General features: G+C 40.5%; 1 protein-coding gene across 1 annotated transcript in view; it reads left to right on the plus strand.

The window, feature by feature from the left end:
• The window catches only part of LOC109921639 (SH3 and cysteine-rich domain-containing protein-like), a 71674-nt gene extending 65692 nt beyond the window's left edge, over positions 1 to 5982 (plus strand). The window contains exon 8 of the mRNA XM_020521672.2: positions 5482 to 5982. Coding sequence (XP_020377261.1) covers positions 5482 to 5490 — 9 coding nt within the window. The 3' untranslated portion in view covers positions 5491 to 5982. The remainder of the gene's footprint in view (positions 1 to 5481) is intronic.
• The last annotated feature ends 6954 nt before the right edge of the window (positions 5983 to 12936 follow it).

The following is a 12936-nucleotide window of genomic DNA, read 5'->3' on the forward strand; positions in this document are numbered from 1 at the left end:
GCAGCAACTACAATGGCTTGCCGGCCCAGATCTTGAAGAAACTTTTGGCTCAGGATTGGCTTTGTTTTGAAGTTTCACTGTGGGTTGACCAAGGGTCTCTCTATTCCAGTTGTGTCCTGAGTGAAGCTATGCAGTTGCCTTCACTCAAGTGGTGTTCTTCAAGTTCAGTCAGTCTGGCGAGGGTGTCCACTTTCTCTGGAATCCCCTGCAACTCAATCCTCCACGTGCCACATTTTCTAATGATAGAGCGAATTGTAGTGCCTGTTTGAAGTCCGGTTGGGCTTCAGCTAGTAGGCACTTTTACATGATTACTTCATTAATCCCACTTACCAAACTGTGTCTGGGCATCTCATTGAAGCTTAAACCAAAGTCACATGCCTCTGCCACATGCCTGATACAGATTTCCCTGGTTCTCGAATTGCCAAGTAAAACCAATAGCATCTAAGAATTAAAGGAGGCTTGGGATCATAATATTTCTTTAACTAAATTCATCAACTCTTGAAAGGTTTTAGTATCTGGTGGCTCAGGAAAAGTCAGAATCCCAATAACCAAAAAAGCTGCAGGTCACAAGCTGTCAGGAGAATTACTCATTGCTTTTCATCTGCCCCAATGTCATTTGCCTGGAAAAAATAACACATTCTTTCCACATACTGGGTTCAGTCTTCAATGGCAGGATCGAAGGAGCCAAGCTTCCCAAATAACAGTATGATGCCAGAAATGCTTACCCCAACTTAAAGATGACTGTTGCGAGCAAATTTCTTTAGGAGTTTGCTTTTCTCTTGTCACCTGAAATAACTCTGCAGAGGCCGGTATCCCATCACCAAGTCACCCTTTATTTACATATGGAGAGTCCTTGACACTGATCCAGCTCCTTCAGAGCCAGCTCTGAGTGAGTAGAATATCTGAGACCCCTGCTCTTATCTGTCAGTTAGGGGTCTCTGATTGGACCAGATTAACAGCCCCAATCAGGGAACTCATATTCTATGAGGCTGATCTTGCTACAATCACTTAGGTAGCAATGAAGAAACAGTGTGTGTTGTTAGTGTCTGAGATGTTGGATCTCTTGTGCTCCTTCTACTCACCATTTGTTCATTATGTCATGGATTTTACTCTGTACAACCACCTTTAACAACTTATGCAAGTGCTGCTATTCTCTTTAGTAATGGTTTCCAGGCTGCAAAAGATTTCCACTTGCACTCAATTAGGTCCTATATTTCATGGTCATTTTCAACAAACCACTCTAAATGTTTCCTGATAGAGACCTTCTCATGGTGCTTGTTACGGTGGGATTTGGGGTCAAAACACATACTCATCAATCACTCAAAACCACTTCTGCTGTACATAATGTGTTGGCTGTGTGCCTTACACTGGATTCCTGAAGCATCTGCTCTGCTAGCAGCTCACTCAGAGCAGGATACTCACAGGAGAACAGAGTAATTGTTTAGAGATGTCCTTGAAGTGATCAGTCATCCATCCTGACACGTGAAATTCTTTTGACCTGAGACTGTTCAAAGTGAAGAGGGGCCATTCAGGAATGGAGCAAACACATGAAGAAACTTTGACAGGAATGCGCAGTATCAAAGTTGAGAAATCAGAGGGAGCACACAAATCTCTGAGCACCTTATCTAGCCAACCTTTCAATCATCATTTGTCCTGACAGAGTCTGCAGATCAGAAATAGGACTGATGAACCATCTCGGAACACATCGAACTGTTGTGAAAGGAAGTCATTCTTAATCCCAAGGGACTTTCTCAGTGGAAGATAATTAGAATTCACAGCAGAGTATCTCGGGTCTGTATTGTAAGACAGTAGACGTGGTTTAGTTTGAAATGAGAAGCCTCTCAGTGTGCAATTTGCTATTGTCAAGAGATTAGTTTTGTCTGTTATTTGCAACATTCAGGTAGGAGTCATTGACCAGATCTGCAAATGTGTTTATGAATAAAATATGTTTTGATACCATATGGGAGAATATCAAGCACTAACAGATCATACTTACCGAGGAACCAAAAGACAGTTTTTAAAAAAAAATACCGAAAGGAGAGGTTTGGTCCAGCAACATCTTAAAAAGAGAAAAAGCAAATTTAAAATTCGAGCTTTTCAACTTTTAGAGTTAGCAATGGAAAGTAGGACACACCCATGACCATGATTTAAGTTTCCGAGGCAAATATTTCTTCAAGAGATGAATTTCAAACTTAGTGATAAGCCCAATAAAACCTGGAAAAGTGAATGTTAACACACTGGTGTTCTGGTTTTCTTTCAATTTGACATGGAGACTAAAGCTGTCCATATCAATGAGAGGCATACACCAAGAGGGCTCATTTGGCCCCTATATCACACTGAGACTGCTTTAGGCAACATTGAGTTCAGTTGCAGATGAAGCTAAAATTCTGTTATATGTTCACACAATGTGTAATGCTATGGCTTTAATCTGCAAAAAATAATCTGGAAGAAACAATCATTCCTGACTACAAAATTTGATTTGATTTTCGTACTACCTTCTGTAGAAATTTAGAAAAACATAAGATGTGATAATCTATTTCACATTCTTGCTGGATTATTTCACTGGCATTCAATTTAGAGCTGTTTTTCACTCCGTTTATTTCTGATTCATCACCATTGACATCTGGAAAATGATCATGCAAATGCAGTACTTGCTCTGACTTCACAGATAGTAGTCTCAAATATAGTTGCCTCAAAACATACTCACCAAACAGGGCAAATTTCTGCCTTTTAAGTAAGTGCGCTGGCACTTTCTAAAATTTAACCTATTTTACCAATCAATCTGTTCAGAGATGTTATTACACATCCCGAAGCAGATGGGACTTGAATCTGGGCCTCCCAGACCAGGGTATGGACACTACCACTGCACCAGAGGGCCCAGCTACATTGGGCACTTCCGCTGGTCTTCACTAATAGGATTCATCTGTGCTGGATGCCTATCCTATCATTGTTATGCTGTAATTTGAGATCTGAATCTTAAATAGTTCTGTTTTTCCATAACTCTGGTACCTCGCTACCGGCAGTTATGTTGGTGGGCAATTACACTGAAGTCCCTGAATCCAATGCCTTGCAATTCCATAATGCAATCAAAAGAAGTTAAAATAATAACTGTTGCAGGTATCCAGTGAGAATAGTGAAATTGTTTTACCTTTGGATCCCGTAACCTGAAAACATTTTCAATTAAGAATCCTCACATTACAGAAGATCTCCTTAATTTTAAATTTACCTCATCTTGGGCATTGAACTAGATTTGTCTTGCAGTAGAAGACCCTCTGAGATGATTGCATATTTATCTATACTCAGATGATTTGAAGAATAGCTGTATAATTTCTAGTGGGCTTTCCCTTGTTTGCTGTTTTAATGCAGGAGCACAAAGATCAATGCAGTCCTTGAGGAAAATGGAGGGAGGCAACTTTTCAAAAAAACAGTATATGAAATATTAATTCTCAAAGCATTTACAGGTCTCACAGAGCCTATGAAAAATTCAGTGGAAAGTGTTGCATTAATTGCGTAGGCTTGAAATTTTGTACACTTTTCTGCCTGATTGCAATTCCCTGATCCCTTCTCGGGGGCCTTCTGCCATTTCCTTCACTTGAATGCTTCCTTCAAAAATATCTTTACAAAGCTTCTGTTCCTAATTTCCAACAATTCCAGTTACTGTAATGGTCTGAACGGCCAATGGATAATTAAATGAGGTAATTCCAAAATTGTAAGCAGCCATGTCGATATATTGAAGCTCAGTGACAGAGCAGAACAGGGACCTGAGCTTTTGATGGCCTTTTCTTTTAAAGCAAGAATAACCCAAAAGCAGGAACTTCCTGGGGTTAGGCCACTGATTAAATTCATGGCTAAACTTCTGTATGTGTGAAGAAATTGTTTGTGGCCCTAGAGGAAGGACCCTCATAATGTAGTACTTTATTCAGAGAATGGAGGTTTGGATTCAATTTATTTGAAGATTTTTACTGTCATATAAAGTGTAACTTTTATTGTAAAGATAATGAAAGGAATCTCTTTATTTATTGTCCAGGTTTCTCAGGGACACAGGAAGCTGATGAGAATTTAGCATCTTAAGAACATAACATAAAAGCACCTAAACCTCTAGATTTTTCTTGTGACTTAATCTTCCACACTCCAGATCATAGAGACTGAGCATATATCTGCAGATGCCCATCAGGACACTGCAGAAATCCTGACATGCACATCTACATGGGAATTAACCTCTACTTAGACTCCCAATGGACACTCCCTCTGCTCCCTTTAAATTCTGGAAATGTCTTTGACTCTGAGCTGCATTACCTACCTTGATATCTATCCTGTTCATTATAATGTAGTCTAACACTTGGATAACCACACATCCCAATCTCAATCATCCTCCAATTACCTCTGATCTCCCAAATATTCCCCAAACACCAAACAACTGTTCTGACTCCCAAACCAGACTGCTCTCCGTGCCAAATCAACTATAACCCACTCCATCCCAAATGGTTTATCCTCCCAACTACCACACACCCGCCTCACTCACCCGATTCACACATCTGCCTCTCATCCACCACCCACTTACCAACCTATCTTACCCACCTACTCGTTCATCCTCTCACCCATTCGTTAACATTCAAAAATTTGACCTTTGATCTTACCATACGGTATACGTCCTGTATCCCCTCAATACCATTCTGCTGTTTGAGTTCCTGGAGAGATGGTGTGCTGCACATTTCTGTGAATGCCAGGATTGGTAGACCCAAATAAAAATGCACAGCAACATTGGATCATGAATTTATGAGCAGAACAGCAGTTCCCTTGTCATTGACGCTGCTAAGAAAATCCTGGCCATGATCTACAATATTTTGCAGGACCTCTTCTGATGCTGCAAAATATGCTGTGTTATCAGCATTCTTCGAGTTTGTTCTTCTATTATCCTCAAGTATATCTAACTCTGAATATTTGTTCCCTGTACAGATTGAGTAATTTTTGGATACAGGATAGGACCCTTGTTGTATTCCTCTCTTCAGTTGAAACATTTGCCTCTTCTAGTCTGCTCATTATTTGCTCCAAATATGGCTCTGGTTACATGTCACATTTTTACTATCAATGTCACAATTCAGCAGCACATTAGTTAACTTTTGGTGATGAACACAATCAAACACTTTATCCATTGCCCTATGTGCGTATAGATGTTCTTGTTTACTTCTCGATATTTATCGAAGATTGTTCATGGGTTAAATATTCCTTCTCTCGTTCCTTCACTATCTAGGCTATGTTTCACCAGTTTCTGCTTCAGATGTGTTTTTCTTTCAATTATAATTTTCAAGATCACTTTAATGAGTTGACTCTTTCAGCTTGGAGTTCTATACCGATTGCATTTTATTGTTTTAGGTTTCTTGTGTATCTTAGCAAACAATGTCTCAAGTCAATTAACGTATATCCTTTAGTATATATTCAATCACAAATTTCTGTTATCACTTCTATTTCTGTTTCTCCAAGGCTTTCTAGATGTTCTGTAGATGTCCTGGACAATAAATAAAGATCTGTGGAAGAAAACAGAGTCCTTTTGAAATGTGGATGCTAAGGCATATGCTTAAAGTGCCATGTATAGACCATAAGTGAAGTGAAGAGGTGCTTGAAATATCAAGAGCAAAAGGAATTCTGAAAGAGTGGCATCCAGAAAAGAAGCTGTCAACATTTCAGCCATTTTGATCAGAGCTGAAAAGCTACAGAGATCTCTACTGGAGGATAAAGTTGAGGGCATCAGAAGAAGGAGTAGACCTAGATGTAATTGGATGATGGACTTCAGTGGTTGCAGGTGAACTACTGTAGAAATGGGGGGAATGATGCACAACAGGATAGCCTGTCAGCTCAATGACACCAGATCCTTTGGTAGGAGTAGTTATAAGCAGCGGAGAAAAAAATCTGATAATTTCATATTAATTGTATTTAATTATTTGTAAGCCATGGACAGTGAATGGGCATTCACTCTCTATAAGTAGACAGAGACTGATACTGTAGTTCGGAGTCAACTGCTTGTAATGCATCATTTTGTAAATAAACATAAAAATGTGTAAAAGTTGGCTCCAGTTCTATCCTTCCCTGTCTGGGTTTCTGGCATAGAATAACCTCTGGGTTTGTTTTCCCGAGTCTGCTGATTGTATCGGCACTGTGAATATGTCATTCAGAATGAGCAGTGACTCTGCTTTGCAGCCTTGACTGGTTCCCCAAAGGTACAGGGCACCATTGAGTGTCCACATGTACCAACTCAGGCAACCCCAGAACAACCTAAAGTATTTATCAATGGCAACGGCTTTCACTCCCCCAAAATGAGTGACCACAAAAAATGTCTTCACATGGTTTTGCATAAGGTTCCTGCACAACTGCCATGATGCTTCCATGTTGTGGCAGTTCAACATCTCTGATCTCTTCAATCCTAACAGCAGAAATGAAAGCTGGCTACTAGGTGACCAGGGCTACCCACTCCAAACTTGGCATGGCACCATCAGAAAGTGGTCAACTGAAGTGCTACAGTGGACATTAGATTCTACAGAATGGTTGTGGCACTACAACACTGCACAGAAGTGAGGCTTGGACCTGCAGGAGGAAGAATGCAAGAGCTCCAATCCTCTGCTGACAACTTGAGAAGAGGGGGTGGGGGGAAGAAGAAGAGACTGATTCCCTTATTAATGCTCAGTTCACTTACCTTACAACAGTTTGCCAATAGTGCCAGAAAGTGCATCTGTCACTCTTGCCCCACTCCTTTACCCCTCAACAGCCCCTGACAAAAAGCAGTCCTTCAACCAAACAGACACTCTTTGGATATTGACCTGATGATTCACGGTTTCACATTCAGGTGAGAAGGCTACTTTGCGGCCAGCACTTGAGAAGGACAAAGCAGGAAAATGGTGAGAAAAAGTGAAATTTATGTGAGCTAAGTAAAGAAACAAAACCTATCAAAACAACACTGTGATACACCCATGTGGATACACTTGTTGAACTACTAATTATCACTTTTGTTTCTTCTCCTTCTATATGTCTCAACTTCTATGACTTCAACAAAGGTAGAAGCAACATACTTAGATCTCTGCACTTATTGCTAAGATCCTTGTGTCTAATGTCCTTTTGATTTGGAGTCTTGTGAGCCCCATCGATGACTGCTCCACCTGCAGCAGCTTAGGGACATACTTTGCTCCCAGGACGCAGAGCAGCATGTGGGACAGAAATGGAAATGCTTTCAGGGTTGTACCCCATTCCATGATTGTTTAACATCTTTCTCGTGGTCCAGATACATGTCACCTTAGCATTGTGCTCGAGATCACTTTGGTGTAGATCATTGTGGCTCTATAAGACCATGGCTAAGATACCTGCGAAGATTTTTGTGATGGACAATATGCCAGCATCCCAACTCTGCACAAATGATGAAGGCATGCTTGAATTCATTTGGTTGGCTGTATGATGGTCTTTGCACTTGGAGCTAGTTGGCAGGATAGCTGGTTTGTTATACAGAGTGATGCCAACAGTGTGGGTTCAATTCCCACATCAGCTGAGATACTACGAAGGACTCTCTTTCTCAAACTCTCCCCTGGCCTAAGGTGCGGTGACCCCCTCAGACCTACCACCTGTGATATCTCTGCAATGAGAGTGCAGGTCTGTAGTCTGGTAAGACAATGATGACTTTACCTTTTTTCTTTAGATCTGTTCATTGGCTGTCCTAGTCATAAAAGAAGGCATCGTCTCCGTGGTCTCTGATATCACACCCGCATGCTAAAATTGATTGCTTCAATCTCTCTGCAATAATGGTGGCCAAATTCGAAGGTCTGTCAGTGTATTGCACATTTTCTCCTGCTCTTTGATGATTCATCTCTTCATCAATGGCCCTTTGAGTACATCACAACCACATCGAGTTGAGCAGGGCTTGGAGATATTGTGCCACTTGACATGAACTCTACATTGTCGCCCATTGTCTGCTCTTACTGACTTGTAAAGTGTAAATAACCAGGAGAAAACCCAACAACCTACCTAACTGATGTCACTTGAAGTGCAAGTCCCTGAGCAGATACATGTTCAGAAGAAGTCCTGTGATGGTGGACCTTCAGAAAGATTAATCTCCTCTGAGGTCTCTGAGTCTACAGTGCCCATTATCTACTGTTGTGCAGGTGAAAGCTCTATCCAGGTAAAAAAGTATGATTGAGAACAACAAGTTTGAATATTATGCATTTTTTTTCACAAATGCTCTCTGACCTGAGTATTTCCAGCATTATTTTCTATTTCAGATTTCCAGAGTTTGCAGCATTTTGCATTCCTGTGAGTATATCGTGCAAGTTGCCATCAAAAAATGATTATAACTTACTCCCTGTTATTTTCTTCAGATGAAGATCCGTGGCACGAACAAGCATTCAGGCTTTAAATTTTGTTTTTACTCATTGATGGAATACAGGAATCACTAGCTGGGTCAGCCCTAGAGAAGTTGGTGGTGACTTGACTTCTTGAACCACGGTAGTCTGTGTGGTTAGGGACATCCACAGTGTTATGAGAAAGGGACTTCCAGGATTTTGACCCAGCAGCAATGGAGGAACAGTGATATAGTTCCATCAGGATGGTATGTGATACTTGTCCTTGCCGTAATGAAGTAGACCTTTGAGTTGATATGCTGTTCCCAAAACTGTACTTTGAGAGATCTCACAAATCTGCAATCCATGGTATCCCATCTCCTAATTCAAAAGCATGGAAAACCAGGGCTTGGGAGTTTGCATTTCACTGTGAGTGGGAGAGTGATAGAGGGAAATCAGTCCTTTTATTACACATCTCAAAGGATAAAAATAGTCCAGCAAGGCATCACTTAGCACAAAGCTCTTGATATCGTAAGTTGGTTCCTGCACCTGCCTGTGACTAATTGTGCATCATAGTCATTGAACACATATGGTGTGAAGAGGAAGTAGCATTGGGAGAGCAGTGTTACAGTAATCCATCTGCCAGCAATGGCTCAGTTGGCTGTACTCTTATTACTGACTCAGAAGGCTGCAGGTTCAAGTCCCACTTCAGCTGAGACTCTGTTGGAGTGTAGATATTAGAGGAGCTGCCTTTTATCCTCTCTGACATATGTAAAAGCCCACACAGCACTATTTTAAAGAAGGTGGGGTGCTAGCCACTGTATCCCAGCCAAAAGTTACCCATCAGTTAACATCACAGGAACATCTGGTCACTATAGCATTGTCATTTGTAGGCATTTGCTGTGAATATACAAACATATAATTCTCGAGCAGGAAAAGGCCATTCAGTCTTCTGATCCTGAACTACCATTTAATAAGATCATGGCCAATTCGATGGTGGCCTGAATTCTACCATTCTGTCCACCTCTTCTTATCCTTTAACCTTCTTGTCAATAATCCACTGAACTGCGCCTGCCTCCACTGCTTTCTGGAGAAAAGAATTCTACAGATCAATGAGCATCCTTTTTTTAAACTGTATCTCCCATTTCTAGTCTCTCCTACAAGGAGAAACATCTCTGCTTGCACCCCATCAATTCCTATTGGGATTCTTACATGTATCTTTCAAATTACTTCTCAATCTTTTAAACTCCAATGGATGCAAGTCCAACCTGTCTAAATGCTTGATGCTAAGATAGACCCCTCATCATAGGAATCAGTCGAATGAACCTTCTCTGAATTGTTTCCAGTGCTATTATATCCTTACTTGTGTAGAGATAAAAATTGTACATAGTTCTCCAGGTATAGTCTTACAAACACCCGAGGCAACTTTAATAAAATTTTCCTTTTATAGCATGTTCTATTACACCATTTGGTTTCTAAATCACCTGTTGCACCTTCAATGTAGCTTTTTCATGTGATTCATGTCCCAGGATGCTTAGATCCCTTTGTACCACCAAGTTTTGCAGTTTTCCTCCATTTAAATAATATGCTGGTTTTCCATTCTTCTTGCCCAAGTGGATAAGTTCATATGTTCCTATTAACCATCATTTGCCACCTGTCTTTTGCTACTCACTTAACCTATCAATATCCCTTTGTAAGACACTTTGTTCCCTTAACAATTTTCTTTACTACCCATCTTTGTGTTGTCTGCAAATGTAGTTATCATGTACTCAGTCCCTTCATCTGTTCTTATATGCACATACGTATATATAATAAATATTTGAGGATCCAGCACTGATCCTTGTGGCTCTCCACTAGTTACAGCTTACCAACTTAAAAATATGTCTCTGCTTTTTGTTAGGCAACGAATCCTCTATCTATGATAATATGTTGCCATCCCCCTGCCCCCACACCATGGAACATAGAACAGTACAGGCCCTTCGACCCACGATGTTGTGCCGAACTTTTACCCTAAACCTAAGGTCTATCTCACCTCCACCCCTACCTTTTACTATAATCCATATGCCTATCTAATAGCCGCTTAAATGCCCCTAATGAGGCCGACTCCACTACCCTCTCCGGCAATGCATTCCACGCCCTGACCACTCTCTGAGTAAAGAACCTTCCTCTGATGTCTCCCCTATATCTACTATATCTACCTCCACTCACTTTAAAACTATGCCCCCTCGTAATAGCTACCTCCACCCTAGGAAAATGTCTCTGGCTATCCACTCTATCTATACCTCTGATCATTTTGTACACCTCTATCAAGTGCCATGTGCTTTCATTTTACATAGTAATTTTTGATGTGCAACCTTACTCGGTTGATTCCAGAGTTGGGAGGGTTGGATTATGAGGAGAGACTGAGGAGACTGGGATTATACTCGTTGGAACTCAGAAGAATGAGGGGAGATCTTATAGAAACATATAAGATTATGAAGGGAATAGATAAGGTGGAGGCAGGGAGGTTGTTTCTGCCAGCAGGTGAAACTAGGACTAGAGGGCATTGCCTCAAAATAAAGGGAAGCAGATGTAAGACTGAGGTCAGGAGAAACTTCTTCACCCAAAGGGTTGTGAATCTGTGGAATTCCCTGCCCAGTGAAGCGGTTGAAGCTACCTTGCTGAATGTTTTTAAGGCAAGGCTAGATAAATTTTTGAACAGTAAAGGAATTAAGGGTTATGGTGAGTGGGCGGGAAAGTGGAGCTGAGTCTCAAAAAGATCAGCCATGATCTTATTAAATGGTGGGGCAGGCTCGAGGAGCCAGATGGCCTACTCCTGCTCCTAGTTCTTATGTTCTTATCAAACATCTTTTGGAAGTCCACATCCACAATATCTAATGGTTCCCTTTGTTGACTGTGCCTAGCTGTATTTAGATTTATAGCCCCCTGCTGTAACTTTTATAGTAAAAGATTCTAGCATTTTCCCTTTGACACATTTTGGGGGGTGGTATAGTGGTTAGCACTGCTGCCTCACAGCACAAGAGACCCAGGTTCAATCCCACTCTCAGGCAACTATCTGTGCAGAGTTTGCACATTCTCCCTGTATCTGCATGGGTTTCCTCCAGATGCTTCAGTTTCCTCCCACAGTCCAAAAATTTGTAGGTTAGGTGGATTAGCCATACTAAATTGTCTATAGTGTTCAGGGATGTGTAGCTTTGGTGGGTTAGAGGGGGATGGGTCTGGGTGGGATGCTCTGAGGATTAGTGTGGGCTTGTTGGGCCGAAGGGCCTGTTCCCACACTGTAGGGATTCTATGACATGTTAAGTTAGCTGGCTTGTACTTACCTATTTTCTGGGTTTTTTTTGCTTTCTTGAACAGAGGCGTTGATTTTTCCAGTCTAAGGGTAATTAATATGATACCTTTCCCAAATCAAGGGAATTTTGATCAAATTAAAATGATGAATCTATTATCTCCAGTGCCACTTCTTTTAGGATGCTAAGATAAGTCTATCCAGTCCTGATTGCTTGTCAGCCTTTATTTCCAATAGTTTTCTCAGTATCCTTTCCCTGTTGATAATAATTGCTTTCAGTTTGTCTTTCCCTGTTACCACTTGACTTATAAGTATTTGTGGAATGTTATTTGTATCTTTTCTAGAGAAGAACAAAATATCTGTGGAATGCTTCCAGCATTTCCCTATATCCCATGACTTCACTAGGCTCTTTCTCTAGTTGACCTATGATTTTGTTAGTTACTTTTCCTTTTTAAATAATTGTAGAAACTCTCATTACATGTTTTTATTCTTTGAGCTAGCCTTATATCTTACTCTAATTTCTCCCTTCTCATGAATTTTTTTCAGTCATCTTTTGCTGGTTTTAAAATTCTGTCCAATCTTCTGACCTACACTAATCATTACATCGCAGAAACATAAAAACTAGGAGCAGGAGTAAAACCATTCAACCCTTCAAGCCAGCTCTGCTCTTCAAAATGATCAGGGCTGATTCTCTATCTCAATGCTATATTCCAACTTTTTCCCCACATCCCTTAATGCCTTTAAAATCTGAAGAAAAGTCTATTTCTTTCTTGATCAGATTACTGCATTATGCACTGTTTTTCAATTTGGTGCTATTTTTAATTACCTTAGTTAGCTATAGATATGCATTTATCTTACAGAGTCTTTCTTTCTTACTGGTATACACCATTGGTGAATGTCATGAAATATCTCCTCAAATGTCAGCTACTGCATTACTACTAACGTAACCCGTAGCCTATTTTGCTAATTCATCTTAACCTGTTATCTGTTAATTGCCTTTAAGTTTAAAATACAAGTCTTTGACCCTCTCATCTCTTTTTTGAATGCTTAACTGAATGTGAAATTCCATTATGTAATGTTCCCTGCAACCTAGAGTCTCCTTTACTATGAGGTGCAAACTGTATGCAGATTAGCTGCTGCACCTCCAATATTACAGCAGTGACTGCGTACATAGGAATATAAGTAGGCCATTCAGCCCCTCAAGCCTGTTTTTCCATTCAATGAGATCATGGCAGATCTGTGGCCTAGCTCCATATAACTGTCTTTGGCCCATATCCCTTAGATATATTTTCGTTAAGCAAAGGTATTATCTCAGATTTAAAATTAACAACT

The sequence above is a fragment of the Rhincodon typus genome, chromosome 4 (genome assembly GCF_021869965.1).
Source record: "Rhincodon typus isolate 14 chromosome 4, sRhiTyp1.1, whole genome shotgun sequence".
NCBI lineage: Eukaryota > Metazoa > Chordata > Chondrichthyes > Orectolobiformes > Rhincodontidae > Rhincodon > Rhincodon typus.